Raw genomic sequence first — 23,328 nt, forward strand, 5'->3', positions numbered from 1 at the left:
ACTCTATTGTACTTTAGAAAGTATCTTCAAATATTATGATTCACATTATGTTTGTGAATTAAGATATACACTAAAATAAATATTAAAAATTAAATCTTGGGGCCCGGAGGGATTGCACAGCAGCATTTGCCTTGCAAGCAGCTGATCCAGGACCAAAGGTGGTTGGTTCAAATCCCGGTGTCCCATATGGTCCCCCGTGCCTGCCAGGAGCTATTTCTGAGCAAACAGTAACCCCTGAGCACTGCCGGGTGTGACCCAAAAAAAAAAACTTTTTTTTTTTTTTGAACTTTTTGTTTTGTTGTTTTGGGGTCACACCTAGCAGCGCTCGGGGTTATTCCTGGCTCTATGCTCAGAACTCGCTCCTGGCAGGCTTGGGGGACCATATGGGATGCCAGGATTCGAACCAATAACCTTCAGCATGAAAGGCAAAGGCCTTACCTCCATGCTATCTCTCCAGCCCCCAAAAATGAAATCTTAATCCAAAAAATATATGTTATGGTACAGGAAACATTTTTAAATTCTAAGACTTTTATACAGAAAACAGATTGAGTGATTTTTTTTTTTACTATTAAATTGCCTTTTAAAGGAAATTTTTTGGGTTTTTCTTTTACTTTTCTACAAAAAAGTCATATACCTAGTTTAAATTTTACACTAAAAAATACCCTGGTGAATTGGGGTAAAATCTGAATATCCTAAGTCCAAGAAGATTTCTGATGACACCAGTATAATTAATCATAAGGTTATCATTCTTAGAGAACAAATTTAAGCAAAAAGTGGAGTCCAAGCTAAAGTCTCATTATTGTAGATAAAGGATAGGGCAAGAAATGTGTTCTTTATTGTTAATAGGAAACTGAAAGAAAAATTAAAAAATTTGCATCTGGGCCGGAGTGATAGCACAGCAATAGGGCATTTGTCTTTCAAACGCAGGCCCTCAAGGACTCAGGTTTGATCCCTGCTATCCCATATGTTCTCCTAAGCCTTCCAGGAATGATATCTGAGTGCAGAGCCAGGAGTAACCCCTAAGGGCTGTGGAGTGTACCCCATCAAAAAATTTGCTTGAGGGGTTGGAGAAATAGCATGGAGTTAGGGTGTTTGCCTTGCATGCAGAAGGATGGCGGTTTGAATCCAGGCATCCCATATGATCCCCTGAGGCTGCCAGGAGCGATTTCTGAGCATAGAGCCAGGAGTAACCCCTGAGCACTGCCAGGTGTGACCTCAGAAAACAAAAACAAAAAAATTGCATCAATTTTACTGTCTACTAAATAACAATATCCTAAGAATTATTTTTCATGAATAATTAAATAATAAATTCAATTAAAGATTTAGGAAATTAAAATCATCTGAATATGTTATTAATAGAGTGGATTGAAGAATAACCTAAAATTTAATAAAAAATTCTGTACATACAACGATAAGTGGAAATATAGGTTGAAAAAAACCTTTTTCCAAAAATTTAAGTTTACTTCTCTATGATATGAATTACAGAAGGCCATTATAATAAAAGAGGAAAAATCATAATAGCAGCTTATTAGAAGAGTGACTTAACAAATCACATTAGATATTTTTCTCAAATAAAATCTAATAAATTAAACACTAAAACTACATTTGCAATGCTTTGTAGATGACCAAAAATAATAATATTAAATGAGAGAAAAATTTTAAAAAATGAATTTATCTATGCTTTTGTCCATCAGGTTCTCTTTTTAAATGACCTGTGATAAATTTAATTAATTAAACTCAGTTGGATGATTCAGAAAAGGTTTATTTAAGCAAAAAGGCAGGCAAAAAAGTTCAATTACTTATAATCCTGAAATAATAAATAAAATATTCTTTTTATCTATAGTCCTAAGAAAGTCAGAATTAAACCAAAAAATAACATAGCATATATGAAGATATTTAGAGGATACAAAGGTATAGTAAAAACTGGGGAGAGAAGAATAAAGTAAAAAAACATAGATACCCTGTAATATTTAGAATAAGTGGATAAAAGTAGTAAAGGGGGATACTTAGATCAACCTTGACCCCTAGAGTATAGGTAGAAAAAGGGAAGAAAGTGGCTGGAGAGATAGCATGGAGGTAGCGTATTTGCCTTGCATGCAGAAGGACGGTGGTTTGAATCCCGGCATCCCATATGGTCCCCAGAGCCTGTCAGGAGAGCCAGGAGGAACCCCTGAGCGCTGTCGGGTGTTACCCAAAACCCAAAACCCAAAAAACCAAAGTTAAAAAGAAGAAAAAGGGAGAAAAGGAAATAAATTATCAGGAAAAGAAAGATGAAAAATGGAAGCGGGAGCTGGAGCAACAGTACAGCATATAAAATTTTTGCCATGTAGAAAGCCAACCTAGATTCAAATCCTGTATCCTATATGGTCCCATGAATTCCACCAGAATGATTTCTGAGTGCAGAGCCAGGAGTAACCGCTGAACACTGCTGCTGAGCACTGCTGGGTGTGACCCAAAAGTAAAAACAAAAGAATAAAAAAGAAAAAGAAAGTAATGGGGTAGAAAGGGGGTCAGGGGTATAGAAATACTGGTAACATGTTTGAATCATATAGCTTATATCCAAAGCATAGTCTCAACATCACAAAAAACATGAGATCTAAACTATGGCCAAAGATATTTGAAATGTGCCTGTCAAGTTGGAAAGAGGGGGATGACAATATAAGAATGCTTGTGGGGTGAAATTGACACTAGAGGTGGTATTGGTGTCAAAATATTGTATGCCCAGGGGCCAGAGAGATAGCACAGCAGTAGGGCATTTGCCTTGCATGCAGCCAAACTGGACCAACCGTGGTCTGATTCCCAGCATCCAATATGGTCCCATGAGCCTGCCAGAGGCAATTTCTGAGCACAAAGCCAGGAGTAACCCCTGAGCGTCACCAGATGTGACCCAAAAACAAAACAAAACAAAATTATATATCTAAAACACAACTATCAGTAACTACATATTAAAGTTAATTTAATTAAATAAACATTTTAATTCATAAAAACATATATTAACTGTCAAATTATAAACTATACTTATGAAATATAAAGCAAAATATTACATCATACTGTAATTCCTGAAAATTTATATAAATATATACATGATATTAAGACGAAGTTTCTGTCTAGAAAGATAGGATCTTTATGATATGGTGACCTAACATTTCAGCACATTAAATCCAAGACTCAAAACAGACTCTTAAAATAAGTCTGCTTCTCCCACAAATATTTGGAATATGATTTCTCTATCTAAATTTTAACTCTGATGTCTATAAAAACAGTATTTCAAAAAGGTATTCCATAAAGAGAGTACAAAAGGCACCTCAAGGGCACAAGCAATATAGTATAGCAGGTAGGGCATTTGCCTTTCATGTGGGCAATATGGATTTGATCTGCGGCAAACCATATAGTCACTGAGCACCACTAGGAGTGAATCCGAACTGTAACCAGGAGTAACCTCTGAGCATCACTAGGTGTGGCTCAGCTCCAAATATAAAAACAATAATGTCAACAGCATTAATTTCCAAAGCTATATATAAATCTCATTTAAACAGCATGTTTCAATGATAATAGAAGATCAAAGAAATCTATAAAACTATGAAAATCTGTAGTCATTGCATATTTCAGCTAAGAATCCCAGCTGTAATTATAACTGTATAATTAATAAATTTATTTTGGCACCCCTAATTAGCTTGAAGTAGTAATTTTTACCTTGATATTTGGGTTTTTTAAGGCAAATCCTCTGTACCAGCCTGTGGAGAAATAACGATAGTCATATTTTACAAAACTCATTATAATATTTAAAGAAAAGAATTTAATACAAATCTGTTCTTTGTTGACAAATGTTTACCCTACATATAAATATTCAAAGTGAATATTTGTGAGGTTGTTATCAAGATGAATTATAGTTTAACTACTGGTTATTATATTGGAGGTTTACATTAAAATAGAAATGTTCATGATAAAAATATACATCAGAATCAGAGCATCAGGCTTAAATTCTTTTTTTTTTTTTTTTTGGTTTTTGGGCCACACCCGTTGATGCTCAGGGGTTACTCCTGGCTATGCGCTCAGAAGTCGCTCCTGGCTTGGGGGACCATATGGGACACCGGGGGATCGAACCGCGGTCCGTCCGAGGCTAGCGCAGGCAAGGCAGGCACCTTACCATTAGTGCCACCGCCCGGCCCCCAGGCTTAAATTCTAGTTGTGCTACTTCTACTTCTTAGTCATTCAATTTCAGGCAAGTTAATTTACCTTATTGAATACATATAAAATTTAATATAAAAAACTTTGAAATATTCAATCCTCTTTGAATATAAAATCCTATCATCTATACTCTAAAATCTCAGGGAAATTCAAGATTTGCACAATTGATAATTTCTTAAATTCCCAGACTCTAGCAATGGTTAGCTAGTAAACAAGAAAAAGGTCTGCATATCTTTCAACTCATTATCTTATATTACGACCAACCTAATAGCACAAGAAAAGTGAAGTTAGGTCTAATTCTCTAAAGAACTAATCAGCAAATTTTCTAATACCTAACTTCATATTATTATTTTTAATAATAATGGCTTTGCCTTATCCTCAAGCAATTCTGAATTTTACAATAGTATTCTTTAAAGAGAACATAATTTGGGGCCGGAGAGATAGCATGGAGGTAAGGTGTTTGCCTTTCATGCAGGAGGTCATCGGTTCAAATCCCGGCACCCCATATGGTCCCCTGTGCCTGCCAGGGGCAATTTCTGAGCCTGGAGCCAGAAATAACCCCTGAGCACTGCCAGGTGTGACCCCCAAAAAAAAAAAAAGAGAACATAATTTTTCCATAATTTAAAGCAAGTAAAATTGGTACTCTAGTCTATATATGATTATTATATAACTCTTATACATTTTTAATTATCATTTCATTGCAAAAATAATTTTGCTTACTGATAAGATACTGTTTTACTATGTAAGAAATATTCTATCAAGTTTAATTTTCAGATGAGTTATTTGGGCTTTGAATTTTAGTTCCTCACAAGTTTTTCTAAAAGAATATACTGTAGAAATTGAGAGGGTGAAATAAATTAAGACATAAAGCATACTTTACTTGCCAAAGGCCCAGGTTCTATTCCCAGTACCAGAGAGTCCTCAGAGCATCTCCAGGACAAATCCTCAAACACTAAGCCAGGAGCAACCCTCTTCTCCCTACCCCAATAATCATCTGGTGAGGCCCACACACAAATATAAATAAATATATGGTAAAATAAAGTGCTCAAAGAAAGAAAAATCAGTCTGAAAAAATAATGCATCAAGGGACATAAGACAATACTAGTAAAAATTGCCATGCACCTGGGGACTGGAGAAATAGCTCAGCGGTAGGGCGTTTGCATGGCACGTAGCTGATTCAGGACGAACAGGGTTTCGAATCCTGAATGCATCCCATATGGTCCCCTGAGCCTGCCAGGAGCAATTTCTGAGTGCAGAGCTAGGAGTAACCCCTAAGCGCCGCAGAGTGTGCCCACACCAAAAGCCATGCATTTAAAATATCAAGATATTACAAGACATGTATTGTTAAAAATTATTTGTTTTTACTAGAAAAAATTCTGGAGATTAATATGGTATAGAAAACATAATCTGTAAACTTTAGGTTCATCATACAACTTCAAACACTACTAATTGACTTACCATCACACTTCTCCAGAATCTGAACTGTGTCGCCAATTTCCAATGACAGGCCATAGGGGACAGTTCCTCGAAAACTGGCAATAACTGTAAGAAAAGACAGAGAGTCTATAAATACAATTAGTATAGTCAGTTCTACAGGTTAATATTAAAGACCACTGACTAGAAAAAATGAATGTAATGAAGATGAAAGAGATACTAATACCTGCTTCCATACTTCAATTTTATATAAATATGTCACAAATCAATATTAAGTTTATGACTTTCTGACTTCCCGGTTAAAAGTATTATATGTTTTATGGGTGGGGGGGGACATCTGGCAAAACTCAGGGGTTACTTCTGGCTCTGCACTCAATAATTTTTTTACACAGTGGCGCTCAGGGTTTACTCCTGGCTCTGTACTCAGAAAGTGCTCTTGGAGGCCGGCGAGGTGGCACTAGAGGTAAGGTGTGTCTGCCTTGCAAGCGCTAGCCAAGGAAGGACCACAGTTCAATCCCCCAGCTTCCCATATGGTCCCCCCACAAGCCAGGGGCAATTTCTGAGCGTTTAGCCTGAGCATCAAATGGGTGTGGCCCAAACAAAACAAAACAAACAAACAAAAAAACAAACAAAAAAGAAAGTGCTCTTGGCATACATGGGGGACCATATGAGATGACAGGAATGGAACCACCATCCTTCCTGGATCAGCTGTGTCCAAGGCAAACACCCTACTGCTGTGCTCTCTCTCTGGCCCTGCACTCAATAATTTCTGTTGGTGGTGCTTGTGGACCATGTGGGATGCTGGTTATCAAACTCTTGTTGATCACATACATGGCAAGTGCCTCATTTGTTGTACTATCTTTCTGACCTATGACCCATGACAATGTATTTCTAAGATGCTGAATCTGCTAAAGCCATGGTCAAAATATCAAGAATGTTGATTAGTCACAAGTGAATAAAGATACTGCCTGCAATATTGTTATTGAAACCAATATCTGAAAGGAAAGAGGAATAGATAGACAGACTGATATAGATGAGAGAGTGTATGTGTGTGAGAGAGAGAGTGAGAGTGAGAGAGAGAGAGGGAGAGAGAGAAAGAAAGAGAGAGAGAGAATGTCTGCCACAGAGGCAGGCAGGGGAGAGGGAGAGGAGACTGAAACTAAATCATGAGCAACTCTTATTTGTTGCTATATTCACTTTGCATATAGGCTCTGGGGACATAATAGCTAATAAATAGGTTCTCAATATAAAGAATATGGTTGTTAGTTATCATTAAGCTTATTATCTTTCTGTTATGCTGAGCAGAGAAGATTCGTTTCTCTAGATTGCATTCTCTTATAAAGGGGTGAGTCTATTTGCTCACTACTATTTTCCCAGGACCTAGCCCTACTTATAGCCTAAAAGCAGTCTTCCTATGTAGTAATCAATACTACCATCTTATTTAGTAATCATTGTATCCCTCCCCTTGAACCATACACATAGCTATCATAGCTTTCTCATATGCTTTAGCTCTTATATCATGTAAACAGGAGGAGTGGAAGGGCCACAATTTATCCCTACCTAGTAATGATAGAATAACAGGTTCTTGAAATATTTTGCAGCTGTGAGTGGGCAGGATGTAATACAAAAAGTGTCTGCCTCTGTGGCAGATATTATCTCTCTCTTTCCCCTCTTTCTCTCCTTTCCCCCCCCTTTCCTTTGAGATATTGGTTTCAATAACAATATTGAAGGCAGTATATTTTAACCATTAATTTAGCAAATTCAGCATCTTAAAAATACATGGTTAAGGACTGGAGAGATAGTACAGCAGGTATGTATCATTTAGTCATTCCTGGGCAATTGAAGGAGCTATAGAAATAATGAAGTATAGTGATTCCTTACAGTATAATAAGACAAAAATGGATAAAAATGTTCCTCAATCCCTGGAAAGAGAAGAACAATATCTATTTAAAGGCAATGTGTGTATAAATCAACTTGCAAATCACATAATAAAATGACAAGAAATACTTTGCATTATTTTTTTCTTTTTGGTTTTTGGACCACACCTGGCAGCGCTCAGGTTACTTATGGCTCTGCATACAGAAGTCACACCTGTCAGGCTCAAGGGGACCATATGAGATGCTAAGGATCGAACCTGGGTTGGCCACATACAAGGCAAACCACCCTACCCACTGTGATATTGCTCCAGCTCCACTTATGATTTTCAAAAGACAAAATTATTGTTTGTAAAATTTGTAATTATGTTTCAGTAAGTGATATTTAAAAATAATCCCAATCTACCAAACAGATAATTGCCAGTGCTATGAATCTAATTTATAAATTGGAAGCAATACAAATCTGTCAAAAATCAAAACATATCAATAAATTATGAACTTTTAGAGAAGTCAGAGTCCTCCTGTAATCTCTAAACAAAACAAAACTAACATTAATGATAAAAGAACAAGACAAAATAAAAAAAAACACAAACCAAAAACAAGAAATGGAAGAAAATAACTGCAGACTAACCAAGTTAGAACATTTCAGACAATGTCATTTTCTAGCTATGTTCATAAATACCATATGGCCTCATACTAAAGTGTTAAAATATGTTTATTCAGAAAACAATCGAGGGACTGAATAGCGTGACAGATTACTGCATATCACTTTCAGAGACCTGTTCTTGCAAAGGTTCAACAACTCAACAGATGGTACTTTGATTACAATTTAAATGACTTCAACACAAGCTAATACCTTGAGTTGTTTTCCTACATTCATGAAATTATTGTAATCTCTCACTACCTTCTTGGTTCTATGCTATAGATTATTCTATTACAGGTCTAAGGGCATGGCCTCCTAATCAGAATACTTATTCTTACCATTCATCAAATATTTTCCATTCTCTGAGAAGACAAAACTAGCAGTTTCCATCAATACCTTTCCACTGGTTGTTGCTCATTCATAGCCATTTTTCTTTTCTGAACATAGCAGTATCATTCATGTATTTTATTTCTTCACCTGTCCCCTGCACTGTGCTCTGAAAATACCTTACTCAAGACACTAGTCTGCTGATTGCCCCCATTTATAACAACTTCAGGATTCTATCATATCTTGAATCTCCTACTGATTCTCTCACATCCGTAGCCATCTTCTCTAGAATTTCTTCCTATCTTATTACTCTTCATAAAGTCTAGTATTCAGCCAAGTCTCCAGTTTTTAGATCCTGAAGTATAAAAACTATGTGGAGAAAATGAACATTAAACTTAGCTCGATAAGTCATGCATTTGAAACTCAATCTTACCACTCACTTCTGTGATTCTGGTGGCCACAAACATCTTATAATAGCTATCATGTCAGCAGATAACTGTGCTAACTACAAAAGATAATGACATTAAGTGAGGCTTAATCTAAAATAATTTTTATCCTGGTATATGCTAGTCTCTTTTATTTTGGGTCAAAACCTGCAGCGCTCAGGGGTTAATCCTGGTTCTATGCTCAGAAATCGCTCCTGGCAGGCTGAGGGTACCATATGGGATGATGGGATTTGAACCACCGACCTTCTGCATGAAAGGCAAACATCTTACCTCCATGCTATCTCTCTGGCCCCATATTCTAGTTTTTTAATACATTTTTCAATAGTTTAAATCATGCTTTCTCTCTTTACCCCATTTATATATATTCTCCTTTTCTGAAAAGAGTTCCTCTAAGACTTTCTCACCTATTCATGACTTGCCTCTCTCTTCCAATCACAAACCTTGTTACTCTATAAATTTAGTCTTTGGTAAGGAATGGCATACCCAGCAGTGCTCAGAGATTACTCCTGGCTCTGTGCTCAGAGATTGCCCCTGGCAGGCTGAGAGGACCATATGGGATGCCGGGAATCAAACCGGTGTCTGTCCTGTGTTGGCCATGTGCAAGGTAAATGCCCTGCCTCTGGGCTATTTCTCCAGCCCCCTAAATTTAGTCTTCTACTATTAGCCCTCCTTCCTATCCATATATTTGATATAAGCCAGAAACTCAAGGGTCACTTATATCAACTGTCATCCACATATTAAATCACATAGTCAATCAATCTCCAGTTAACATCCATTTCTCAGCATCTGACTCCCATTGTACAACAGCCTTCTTCTCCATTCTTGCATGGCCTTCTCACGCAGTCTCCCAATAGATCTATCTTATCTTCCTCTTCAGTACATCAAAGTTATGAGAATAATGTAAAAATCAGTACTTCAACAAGTATGATTTTGATCTTATGTCTGGTTTTATGCTGCAATTCTCAGCCATAACTCCCTAGAAGGTTTACTATTCTTTTCCTCCTTGTAATATTCATCTTATGGATATGGGTTCAGTGGTCATTTCATGGGGCAGCCTTGCTAGAACATATCCCTCAGTCCTATGGTATGAAGTAAATACCATTTATCACTCCATCACATATACACACCATAACCTGTAACAAACTGGTAATTAGGAGTTAGTTGATTTTCATTCCCACTACATACATTCCCAGTTCAGTAGAGCACAACTCTGAGCTCAATAAATAATGAATGAGGATATTGTCATTACTGTTAAATGTTCCAGTTTTAAACAATCAAATTCTTTTATGGCTGGCAATACTATTTTTAAGAGGGCACTCAAAATTTTAAGAACCACACTATATTACCTGTGAAAACACATTCTTTCACAGGAGTTGTTATGACTGAAACCCAAACACAATCATGTATGTAATCAAGGTGTTTAAATAAAAAAAATATTAAAAAAAAACAGAGATGACAGTTTGGATCATAACTGTGAATCATCTCATTTCTTACTCAAGCAGACTATGCATATAAATTCTGATTTTATTTTTCAACTACATAAATGGTTAATTATTAAATAAAGTCAACAAATAATTCCTTTAGACTCACTGGATTTCAGCTGCTTCCTCTGTAAAACAAAAGCACCCAACAAGGTAAACTGAAAGGTCCCATGCAACCCTCTGTCTTGAGAGAAAGATAAGACTGTTTTGGCTCAGCAGTGACATGATGCAACACATTCTGATGAACTGTTTTCCTGAATCAGACTACTTTGGGTTTTAGTCACTGCCTGTGTTGTAAATAAAAAAATGAACAGAGACACCACCTGCAAAGGCCAGCTGATAAAATTGAAGGGAAAGGCCTTATACTCTCTTGAGATTTTTCCCAATCCCACCTTTACCTCCCTATACAGACATTGCTTAGTATGCCCCAATTTCAAGTTCCTTTCATAGAGGCCTCAGGACTTTAATGACTATTATTTCTTTTGGGGAAGCAGCTCCCTATGACTTCAATACTGGATGTTGCAATGAAGCACTAGTTTCAGGTCTACCATCAAGGTTGGTTCTTACGATTCCTTGATGCTATTCATCATTTTCTCTGTCTTAAAATCAAAATGGAACTAATAACTCTTTTATCTTTGTCCCAAGAGCACTTTGACACAACCAAACTGTAAAAGATATTCCTTTATTATGTCATTACTTTATTATATGTCCTTCAACTTGAGAACATATTGGAGAGTAGGTCAAGTCACAACTTTGATCTTGAGGTTTTAGAATGGCAAGCCAGCTTCAACTTTGAATTACACAAGTAATTCTACTTTGCGGACCACTAATCTCATAAATGGATGCATGAATGCTATATTATTTATGCTTCAGGTTATGAAAATAAAAGTTGAAACTGGAAAGTATTTCTAAGCAAAACAACTAAAAACCTGAAGACATTACCAGTTATGTTTATTCGTGGTAGCAGGTAATATCAAAAACTAAGGAACATTGGTTTAAATAGCAAAGTTTCAAAGACAGCACAGGTATTCAGAAAATCTCAATCAGCATTTATATAAAACACAGTTAAGCTACAATTTATTTTGCATTCGACTTTCTAATTAAATTCATTCTTCCAAGGATTTTTTTTGCATGAAACAAAGCTATAATTGAAAATGCATTTTGTCCCTTATTTTAAAAATAGTATTTGTGTCTTTATACAAAATACCTCAGTGGATCTGTCCAAGGACATTTTCACCAAATACTGAGGTTTACTAAACATGAATAAATGCTTCATGAGTCCTTTATTTTCTATTCTTGTTTGTAACCAATAAATTAACGTAAATTACGTAGACTGCCAGTGTGACCCAAAAACCAGAAAAAAATATATACCAAGAAATAAAGCTTTAAAAACACATAAAAACTGCATTCATCTCTGCTCATCATCTCTACGTGGTAAATATTTATTCAGATAAGTAAGCATATAGGTAAGCCCTAAAATATTTATAATGGGGCACAGAGATAGCTCTATGCTGGTTACTTGATCGCTTTATTGTATATGGGAGATTTAATCTCCAGCATGACAGTTACCCACATATCAGAAGAAAGTGATCCCTAAGGGCATATAGATAAGTAGCTCCAGAGTACTGCAAGGTGTGGCCCCCAAACCCAAAATATGTGTGTATGTGTGTGTGTGTGTGTGTGTGTGTGTGTGTGTGTGTGTGTGTGTGTGTGTGTGATGTTTGAACTAAAAGTGTTAAGAAGTTATAAATCAGGCCACAAATGTTTCTCTTATAATGATATTCCTTTATATAATATCAATTCAATGCCAATTAACAACTTATTATCAATTAAGTGACTGTCAAACCCTCAAGTGTATGGTCAATTAACAGTCAATAAAGAAGCAAAAAATATGAAGTAGGGCAAGAAAAGCTTTGGTGCTGAAAAGCTGGGCAGCCACATGCAGAAAAATGAACTTAAACCCCTCTTGACACCAATCATAAATCAAATCAAAGTGCATTAAAGACTTCAGTATCTGACCTGAAACATAAGAAACATAGAGAAAAACATAAGCAGATATCTCTATGATATTTAAACTAGAGTCTTCTTTAAAGGTGACACCATTGACCAAGCAAGTGGAAGCAAGCATAAACAAATGACACTGCATTAAATTAAGAAGCTTCTGTATCCAAAGGAAAAAAATAAAAAATATAAAAGGACAGTTCACAGACTAGGAGAAATTATTTTCCCATCAATTATCCAATAAAAGGATGGTAGTCAAAATACATAAAGCATTGGTAAAACTTTAAAAAAAAAATCCAACCCCATCAAAAAATGGGGAGGAAATGAACAGAAACTTCCTCAAAGAAGGTAATTCAGGGACCGGAGTGGTGGTGCAAGCAGTAAGCATCTGCCTTGTGCGTGCTAGCCTTTGATGAACTGCATTCGATCCCCTGACATCCCATATGGTCCCCCAAGACAGGAGCAATTTCTGAGCGCATAGCCAGGAGTACCCCCTGAGTGTCATCGAATGTGCCCCCCCCAAAAAAAAACCCTAAAAAAAGAAAATACAAAAGAATATGAAAAAATGCCCTGCATCACTAAATCATCAATGAAATGTGAATTAAAATAAGAAATTCCAGAGAATGGCACTTATCACAAAAAACAACAAGCAGTGCTGGTGCGGATATGGGGAAAGAAGAACCCTCATTCATTACTGGTGGGAATGTCAACTGGGTCCACCTTTTTAGAAAACAATATGGACAATCCTCACAAAAGTAGGATTGATGTTCCATATAACCCAACAATACCATTCCTGGGAATGTAGTCTAGGAACCCAAAAGCACAATGCAGAAAAGCCCTCTGCACTCCTATCCCCAATAGCCAGAATATAAAAACAATCCACATTCCTGAGAACAGGTGATATATGGTACATTTACAAAATGGAATACTAATTGTTCTAATAATTATTAGGAAAAAATGAAGCAATAAAATTTGATGATACATGGATAGACAGAAAATATCTTGCTGAATAAAAGTGAGTCAGAGAGAGACGGATAGACACAGAATAATTGACACACATTTGTAGGATAGAAAAAGAACATAGTATGAAAATAATACCCAAAGCCAGGAGGATTGCTCCATGGTATATTTGTCACAGGTATTGGGGTAGTACAGACAGAATAGAGAAAAGACCACTATGATAATGATAGTAGGAAATGATCCCTATGGACAAGTACTGAGTGCTCAAAGAAGGTAAAGTGATATGTTGCAAGTCAGCCCCTGAAGAAGTTGACTGATGGAGGGATGGAGAATGAGGTCTTTCCCTTCCAGCTTGGAGCACGCGTCTGCCACCCTGTTCAGCCAGTGGTTCTGAGGTGAAGCTAAACTTTTTGAGCCTGAGTGCCCAAACTGCCGCAAAAAATCAAAAAATTTCCTCAAAGTCCAAGCATGTCAATTAAAACTTAATAACAAGATTTAATAACTCTTTATAAATTTTATAAATTTATTAATTGCAGATCTTCCCGCATGCCAGCTACAAGGCCTTCTCGTGCCACAGTTGGCACACGTGCCATAGGTTCGCCATCGCTGGACACTGTTGACCAAATGGATGTCTCAAAAAAGTACAACTGAAATGCAATCATGAACAAATTTTGACTGTATGGTGATTCAATAAAAAATAAAATCGAAATTTAAATTTAAGAAAGTAAATTAAACCTAAAATGGGAATTCATTTCTTAGTTCCAATGGCACTACTTGTTCATGAACAGAATAAATTATTGTTTTAAAAAAAGAGAGAAACACAGAATTCTGAATTTAAAAGAAAAAATAGAAACAAATTATGTTTAAAAAACAAATATTTTAAGTTAACCATGTATAGTGTAGAAAATAACGTATCATTCATCACTTTCCAAATAATATTTACAGTGAATCTACTCACCACAATTCAATTCATGCCTGGAAAATGCTGCCCTTGCCCTTTATGGGCTGACAATCTAAGATGAATGGAAAATAATGTAGAAAAATAAAAATGCTTTGCACCTGTGACACAAAGGAAAATAAAAACCATCCCTCAAAGCTGGAGTTATGGCTTCATCTTTCTAATAAAAGCGTCTCCCAACTTAGGCACAGGTCATGACCTGCAAGGTCACTTGTGAACTGCCTAATTACAATACAAAATATAGTGCTGTTCTCAAGTTCTAAAACTATCCACAGGATATGTAGAGCTATGAGTAGATAGTTAAATAAACTTTTCATTTTTTCATTTAAGGGCTATACCTAGTGGTGCTCAGGGCTTTCATTTGGTTCAGCATGGAGAATCAGGTGCACTGAGGGGATCAAACCAGTACCAGTTGCTTGCAAGGGAAGCATGCACTTGTAAAATTTCACTTACTGCTATTTGACACACAAGGCTGACAATTAAGAAGCAGTGAGAAAGCAGATAGTGATTTTGTGGACATTGTAAAGGAGCTCTGTTCCTCAGGGTATTCTAAAATGGGCTCTTCTTTACCCTAGTTCACTTCATATTATACATTTGGCTCTGACTTATCATGGATAGATGTACACTTAACTATCAACTTCTAACAGTATGCTTGAGGATGCTGTATGCCTACAAATGGAGAAGGAAGAAATAAGTATTCTTTCTGAAGAACAGGAACAAGGCCTGGAGGAAGCACAGACAAAAGATTCTGTCCGGGGACTGTATTTCATGAAATGGTGAGCTGTGGGAAAGATGGGGGGAGGGCTATTACTTCCTCTGTGCATATAGAAAAATTATTCTGTATGGGAAGTTAAACATGGAGAAAAAGAATTGGAGGCAAGCCTAACCAAAGACAACCCTTATCATGATTGTCTGGGGTGGAACATGACAAGAAATCATTTGGATATTTCGATGGTTCACTACTGTCAAGCTATCTTTCTCCTTCTATTTGTTTTTTTCCTCATAAGGTGATGTTCAGAACCAAGTGGATATACTTTTCTTCCAGATCACAGCTGGCAATCAGCATGACTGTCAACAATAAGGGAACAATGAAGGGAAACACTGTAACTCATGAAATTACTAGGAAAATATAAAATGCAATACTGTCTTCCTATGTTCAGTGCGGCCAAGTGATTAAGCTATGCCTCAATTCTGATAATGGTCTGCATTGGACTATCTCACACACCTTGCACACATACACTGGAAAGATATAGAAAAGGTACATATCTATGCATCTATCAATATGCTAGTTACCATGACCAGTCCTTGAGTTATGTGCTATAGCTCAATTTTGACTGGAAAATCAGAAATAAGCTGAATAATATACTTTTCTAAATACCTGACATTACAAAAAGTAATACCAGAAAATATAGTACTAACCTTGATTATGAAAAAATAGTTAAGAGAATTCCTACCTTATTACATTTACTGGGCTTTCAGTGCTTCAATTAACTGAAATCATGACCATCTAACTTTAAGGTAAACATAAAGAATAGTGGATGTTGTAATCTCAACATTTTCCCATCAGAAACAGGTGACTGATTCTCTCAGCTGCTGAAATTATTAGATAAGACAACCTTCGGCTGCCAGCCCTCTTCAAGGACTGCCTCAACGGAAGAATTAAGTTACTCAAAGTCTTGTCCTCTCTTCAGGTGACTTTAACCAGTGACTGGATTGTTGGGAATAAGAAGGCCTAGCTTTCAAATATCTACTTGAGTCAACTTGGAAGCATTTAAAAGATCAAATCTGTCTCTCTCTCTCTCTCTCTCTCTCTCTCTCTCTCTCTCTCTCTCTCTCTCTCTCTCTCTCTCTCTCTCTCTCTCTCTCTCTTTTGTGGTTTTGGGTCACACCCGGCAGTGCTCAGGGGTTATTCCTGGCTCCAGGCTCAGAAATTGCTCCTGGCAGGCACGGGGGACCATATGGAACGCCGGGATTCGAACCGATGACCTCCTGCATGAAAGGCAAACGCCTTACCTCCATGCTATCTCTCCGGCCCCCAAATCTGTCTCTTAAGTCTTCAGTACAGCCAACTTCTTGTTTTTGTTTTTGGACCAAGGCAAGCTTTACAATGCAATTGCGCTAACCCCTGCAGTCAAATTCCTATGCCCAGTCTAACTTTAGAAGAAAGTCTACAGGTGCTTGCTTCAGCAGCACATATACTAGAATACTGTCTACAGGTGTGAATCTCAAAAACATCCCCTGATAAACATCCTGCAAGCTAATCTCCAACTAAGCCTGATTTCTGGAAAGTTCACTGTCTATACTAGCTTCAAAACTTACCACTGGAAATTTCATTCTTGAAAGATTTCTTTTTTTTTTTTTTTTTTTTGTGGTTTTTGGGTCACACCCGGCAGTGCTCAGGGGTTACTCCTGGCTCCATGCTCAGAAATTGCTCCTGGCAGGCACAGGGGACCATATGGGACGCTGGGATTCGAACCGATGACCTCTTGCATGAAAGGCAAACGCTTTACCTCCATGCTATCTCTCCAGCCCCTTGAAAGATTTCTTTTCAAGAGAAAATGAAAGTAACATTGTCACATGTATATTGTGTGCTAAGGGTTTTATGAAATTGTTTATGAATTATTTTTAATCTTCTAGGACACAGGAGTTTAATATATTTTAGAGATAGAGAAATGAAAAAGAGAAAACAAAGAAATCAAAGAGCAATAGCAGGAAGGAATTATTGCACATGAAAATGTATTTGTAGCACTGTCATTGTGGCAATAAATGAACCAGTCTGATTCCCCAAAGTTGTGAGCATACTCTTCACCTTGATCTTAACAATACAAATGAACTTTTTCTAAATGGCTATAAGATCAACTGAAGGTCAAACTATAAAACTCAGAACTAATTATTATTCCCACCTATCAGTACATTTGAAAATAATTTAATACAGAAAAGATTATTGTTCTGACAGCTACCAGCAAGAAGGGCATTTAGAAACTCAGGTTAAATAATTATCTCAAAAGCAACTCAGCATTTAGAAGAGAAAATAGTGTCAAACAGAGAGATAGAAGCCTAAAATCTATCTTCACTACTATGTACTATGTGGACTATGATCTTTCCAATGCTAACTGTGACATCACTTGTTTGGTGTATCTCACACACTTGTCATAAGGATCAAACAAAAGGAGGAACAGTAGACAAAGGAGAGGGTTCAGCTGAGTTTAACCTCAGCAATCATTTAATGCAAGTAAATATGGATTGGTATTATTCCAGCTTTATTGCCACCTAGAAATTTTTTGTATTTATATTGTTTTGGGGGTTGTCATACTTAATGTTACCCAGGGAACCAGACAGAGCCATGAATCAAATCTGTGGAGCTATCTCTCCACTTCACTGAAATTTAGAGATTACGTCTGATCTGTTAAACAAAAATAAAATTTGCATTTAAAATAGCAAAAATTCTATGCTATTAAAGTTATTTTTAGAAATTATTACTAGCTATCTAAACCTAGAAATGTACAGCTTGAGACACTCAAAAGGCAAAAAGCTAATTCACTTGATGATAACACAGAAGTAAAAAAAAGAAAGTCCTTGGGAACTCAGAGATTTTCATAACATACTCAGGAGAGATAGTATGAGGAAGATACTTTAACTTTTAACATACACTCTGTTGACAATGCGCATTATTTTCCCAAGGGACGACAGTATGAGGAAGAAAAAAATTACAACATGCCCTTCATGACCAAAAAAGTGGTCAAGATATACAACCACTACTCTGCTTACAATCTCAGTGAAAACTTGGCCCAAAATAAAAAATACTATCATCACACTTACCAAACATTTGGTTTTAAAAGAATATAAGGGTGAGGGGATGAGGAGCTATAGTATAGGAGATAGGACACTTAGTTTACATGTCACTGAACCAGGTGCAAATCCTAGCACCCTATATTTTCTTTAACTCTACCAAGAGTGATCTCTAAACACAGAGTTAGGAGTGAGCCCTGACTGAGCACCCGCACAAGGTGTGGTCTACCCACACTCCCCAAAAAGAATACAGGGGCTAGAGAAATAGAGCCTATCTAAAGATTTGAATACATATTTATATGTGGAAATCCCAACTTTGTTCCCCAGTCCTGCCAAGTAATCTCAGATACTACCAGATAAGACTCAAAAACCAAAGTAAAATAAAAACTAAAAGGAATGCATATATGCATACATATATGTATTCATAGTGCCTTTTCACAATATAAAATGATTATTCTGAAAATTATTACGAGAAATTTGGGAAACACACAATTAAGTTCCTAACTTTTGGGTTCTGTTTGGCTTTGTATTCATAGGGGATAGGAAAAAAATGTTACACCCTCTTTGGCTATGTTTAACCTTTCTCTCACCAAATATTTAAGAGCAAAATTCATAAAATGGCACTGAAGACTAAAGTGGTAACTCAGGCCCAACATTCTCTACCTTTCTCCACCCTACCCAGTCTGACCCCAAGAATCCTCCCAGATGGGCCAGACCCAGTGTGCTACCATAGCCATCTCTGAGTTTTCTACAACTTAACTTCAAAGTCTTCTCATTTCTGATCACTATCCACTTTACCAAAAAAGCAAGCACTTTCCTCATTTTCCCATCCATAGATATTTTCCCCATATTTGAATTCATATTCCTATCACCAATGGTGACTTAAGAGTACTGTTTAAATGTCATCTACAAAGCACATAATGCTCATATAAGCAGAATCAAACGCTACATTCCTATTGCTTATGGCTCCCTCCTTATGCTCTAATGACTGAGCCAATTTTAACTTTGAACAAACAATAGTTTGGACTGGTATACTGGAAACAGTTATTTTGGCCATGAAAAATCAATTTCTCTAGAAAAAAGGTAGTTAATTAAAATTCAACAAATAAATGAATCAAAGTTCAGAGTTTTCGAAAACTATGCATGTTTCTAATAATGTCCGTTACACATCACATTCAATGGGCACACTGAAACTCTATGCTCAAATACACACACACACACACACACACACACACACACACACACACACACACACACAGTTCCTTCCCACAATCCAATTCCATTTCCGTTCTCCTCTTCAGTATCTTTCTCCAGGAAAGCTTACTCCACCCAAACCCCCAGTTCCACTGTACCTCCCTCTATTATTCCCTATAACATTTATTGTGTGCTTTACCTCCATGTTTGAAATGCCTTTATATTCTCAACACAGTGGAAAACTCCTAGCCAGTGTTATACAATAAATAATCCCGGAATAAATACTAGCTGAAAATAAGATGTATGAAATTAACAGTTATAGCTTATTCTTTTATTTCATCACTGATAACCTTCCTCCTATGTGACAATAATATAGCAAATAATGGAAATACAACTGTGAATATAAGATGTGACAGCTGTTTTTCTGAGTTCATATAACTTGAGAAAGAAACAATTCCTTTATTTCTTGATTCCCATAAGACACAATACTGGGGCCAGATCAATAGCACAGCAGTAGGGCATTTGTCTGTCACATGGCTGACCCAGGACTAACCTAGGTTCATATGTCCCAATCCGCCCCCCCAGCAGGGAGCAATTTCTGAGCCCAAAAACCAAAACCAAACCCCACAATTCTGTGGTTGGTTGTTTCTTTTTCCTTTTATTTGTTTTTATTTCTTCCTCTTCCTTTCCCTTTGTTGTTGTGTTGTTGCAGTGACCAAGGGTCACACACTTGGTTGTGGTGCTGGTTGGGAGTAAGGAACTTAGCTGTAGTGCTTGCACATTTTAGTTGTAATGCTCACCTGTTGCATGCTTTAGTTATGGTATTCAGAAATTTAGTGCCTAGAGGTCATACACTTTTGATGTGTCCAGGTGATTCTAATGATCCTAGAACATACTTGACATGTGGGACAGTGCAGAAGATCGAAATTTCAGTTTCATGATTGCAAGTCATACAAAATCCCTACAGAACTATTCCAGGGTACTGACATCGCTGTGTTTTATAGTTTCTTGTAATTTTTAATTGTATGCACAAACTGTTAACACAGCTAACAGTACTGTAGTCCCAATATTCTTGTATGAAGAGAAAAATTATTTCATGTCTTAATATTCTGAAATAATTACAGATGCATAAAAATTTATACTATAAAAACTGATACTTTGGGGGCTGGAGATAGCACAGTGGTAAGGCATTTGCCTTTCATGCAGCCAACACACATTTGAATTCCCGCATCTCATATGGTCCCCCGAGCCTGCCAGGAGTGACTTCTGAGTTCAGAGCCAGAAGTAACCTTGAATGCCACCGAGTGTGACCTAAAAAACAAAAACAAACTAACAAAAAAGCAAAAAAAATTGATACATTTTTTGGTATCAGTGAGGTGAGGTACTTTGTACAACAAAACCTCAAATGTCAATGCCGTTGCACACACATTACTTTAACTACAAGCTTTATTTAAATTGATATACACAGGATGATATCATTAATATGTGATTTTAGAATAGCTGTATGAGAGAATGCAATGGTTTAAAGGGAAGATGCCTACATCACCCTGGGACACAGATTATAGAGAGGAGAAGGAAAGTAATCAAGTGGAAAGGGGGAGACTGATGAGAAAAAAATGGAGAAGGGTCAGGGATATTCAAGTATATCAATGATATTAAGGAATGATAGAACTAAACATCAAAACTATAGAGCCAACAACTCTGAATCATGAGACTCAAATGTTAGCAACCAGCCTGTCAAGATGGCAGGCTGGGAATGGAATAAGAGGGGAGGAACCTGGGAGCTTGGTGGAAGGAAATGATAATAGTGGTGGGATTGGTGCTGGAATACTGTATATGAAAAACGCAACTATAAATGACTGTGTAAATCATGGTGTTTAATAAAATAAAATTTAAAAAGACTGATATACCCTCCAATTAAGCTTTAGCACATGCTAAGATCTTTCATGAATGCAATATATTTACGTAAAAGAAAGATAATATTGATATACTATTTATTATCCTAAGAACATATGCAATTATATATCCAACTGCTTAAAGCCTTGTTTTTGTTTTGGAGCTATTTCAGGGATTACTCCTGGTTCTACACTCAAGGAACACTCCCAGAGTGATCAGGGGTCCATGCATGATACTGAAGACCAAATCTAAATTGGCTGTATACAAAGCAAATGCTTTACCCTTTTGTAATCCTAATATCCTTTGCCTCATTTTAGAATCAAATCCAGGAATCCATATTCCATTTACTTGTCATCTATCTTAAGTTTCCACCTATATTACAGTTTCTCTGTATTTATATTCTATGACCTTGATACTTTAATGAATGATGCCCAGGTATTTTGCAGATTTTCTCTCAAAAATTAGATTGGCCAGATGTTTTCTCAATAGTAAGTATATGATATGCAATACTAGCAAAGATTCCAAAGAAGTGAAGATATGCCCTGCTCAGTATATGTAATCAAGAGATAGGGGCCAGAGTCTCATTATTATCAATATATTATATTGATAATTTTGCTAAATTAGTTTCTCCACTATAGAATTATGGATTTTTCCTTTGTATTTGTGGAGCGATAATTGGACACTATGCAAATATACTGTTTTCATAGGTTTTAACATCCATGAATAGCTCTGCCTGCAATCTTAGTCAGTTGAACTCTGTTGTTGATTTTTTTCCCAGATTATCCAGACACATCTGGATTGTATTAATTGTAGTCAAAATCTGTAACAGATCTCTCTGAAGATGTCACAATGGCTTTAGTCTTGATTTCTTAGGCATGCAGAACAAAATTATCATCATTACTATGAAAGGTATCCTGGAGATATTAAACTACTCCTGGTATTACTTCTGATATTAAACAAAGTAAAACCTCAACTGTAACCTTTACTTTCTTTTAGAAAATGAACAACAGTATCATTTTCTTTTCTCAATTTTCAATTTAATAGGTGAACTACTTAGATCATTTTGACTGTGTTTAGGGGCTGGGTGCAAGGCAGGAGAGGGTCCTAAGCAACATCCAGGGGCCACTCCCAGCCATACTCATCCCAAGTGTATGGGCCAAATGGTTGAATGCTGGACCTAGTGATGCAGTACTGCCTGGGCATGTTAGCACTGGCTGGGGTCCCAGGGCCTTATGTGGCAGTATTAGAGAATTCACGTGGCAAGCAGGAATGAGACTCTTGCCTCTACATTCACATCACACACTCCAGACCTCTGAGCTGTCTCCCCAGTTCCTTAGATATTCCTTTCTTTTGGTATTGGTGTTAGGATGCTCCCAAGTAATACTCAGAAGTCCTGGAGGCCCTCCCATATGTCTGAATTAAACCCTAGGATGCATTAAATGCTTCAGGCTTGGAAAGTGCTCAGGGCAGACAAAAAATGTTCAGGTATCATGTGTTTCTAGACATATATGGTAACCTTTGTGTTATCTCTCCAGCCCTAGCTACTACTATCATTTTGTTTGTTTTTGTTTGGTTTCATTTTATTTTGTTTCACCACAACCAACGAGTTCAGCGATTACTTTTGGCTTGTATTCAGTAATCACTCATAGTGGGCTCAAGAGATGATATGTGATGCCAAGAAACAAACCTGGGTCTTTATAAAGCAAGCGCCTAACCTACTCTACTATCTATCCAGCCCCTACTACTATCATCTTAACTTAAAACTTCATCTGTACCATATTTTCTGGTGTATAAGACTACTTTTTTTTTTCGGTGGTTTTTGGGTCATACCCGGCAGTGCTCAGGGGTTACTCCTGGCTCCATGCTCAGAAATTGCTCTTGGCAGGCACGGGGTACCATATGAGACACCGGGATTGGAACTGATGACCTTCTGCATGAAAGACAAACGCCTTACCTCCATGCTATCTCTCCGGCCCCATAAGACGACTTTTTAATCCATGAAAAACTTCTTAAAGGTCGGGGGTCATCTTATACACTGGTAGATGGCATGCTGAAACTTATTCCAGCTTCAGGGACGAGTGATCCACCCCCCTTCTTACCACCGCATTCCATCCCTCTGCCAGGCATCATCACTCAG

The 23,328-nt window shown here is 37.0% G+C and overlaps 1 protein-coding gene across 1 annotated transcript in view; it reads right to left on the reverse strand.

Moving 5' to 3' along the window:
• Positions 1-23,328, reverse strand: part of DOCK4 (dedicator of cytokinesis 4) — a 530,301-nt gene that overhangs the window by 305,890 nt on the left and 201,083 nt on the right. The window contains exons 2-3 of the mRNA XM_049782931.1: positions 5,647-5,730; positions 3,694-3,734 (exon numbers count right to left, since the gene is read on the reverse strand). Of these exons, the coding sequence (XP_049638888.1) occupies positions 3,694-3,734; positions 5,647-5,730 (125 nt within the window). The remainder of the gene's footprint in view (positions 1-3,693; positions 3,735-5,646; positions 5,731-23,328) is intronic.

This window comes from Suncus etruscus, chromosome 1 (assembly GCF_024139225.1).
Source record: "Suncus etruscus isolate mSunEtr1 chromosome 1, mSunEtr1.pri.cur, whole genome shotgun sequence".
NCBI lineage: Eukaryota > Metazoa > Chordata > Mammalia > Eulipotyphla > Soricidae > Suncus > Suncus etruscus.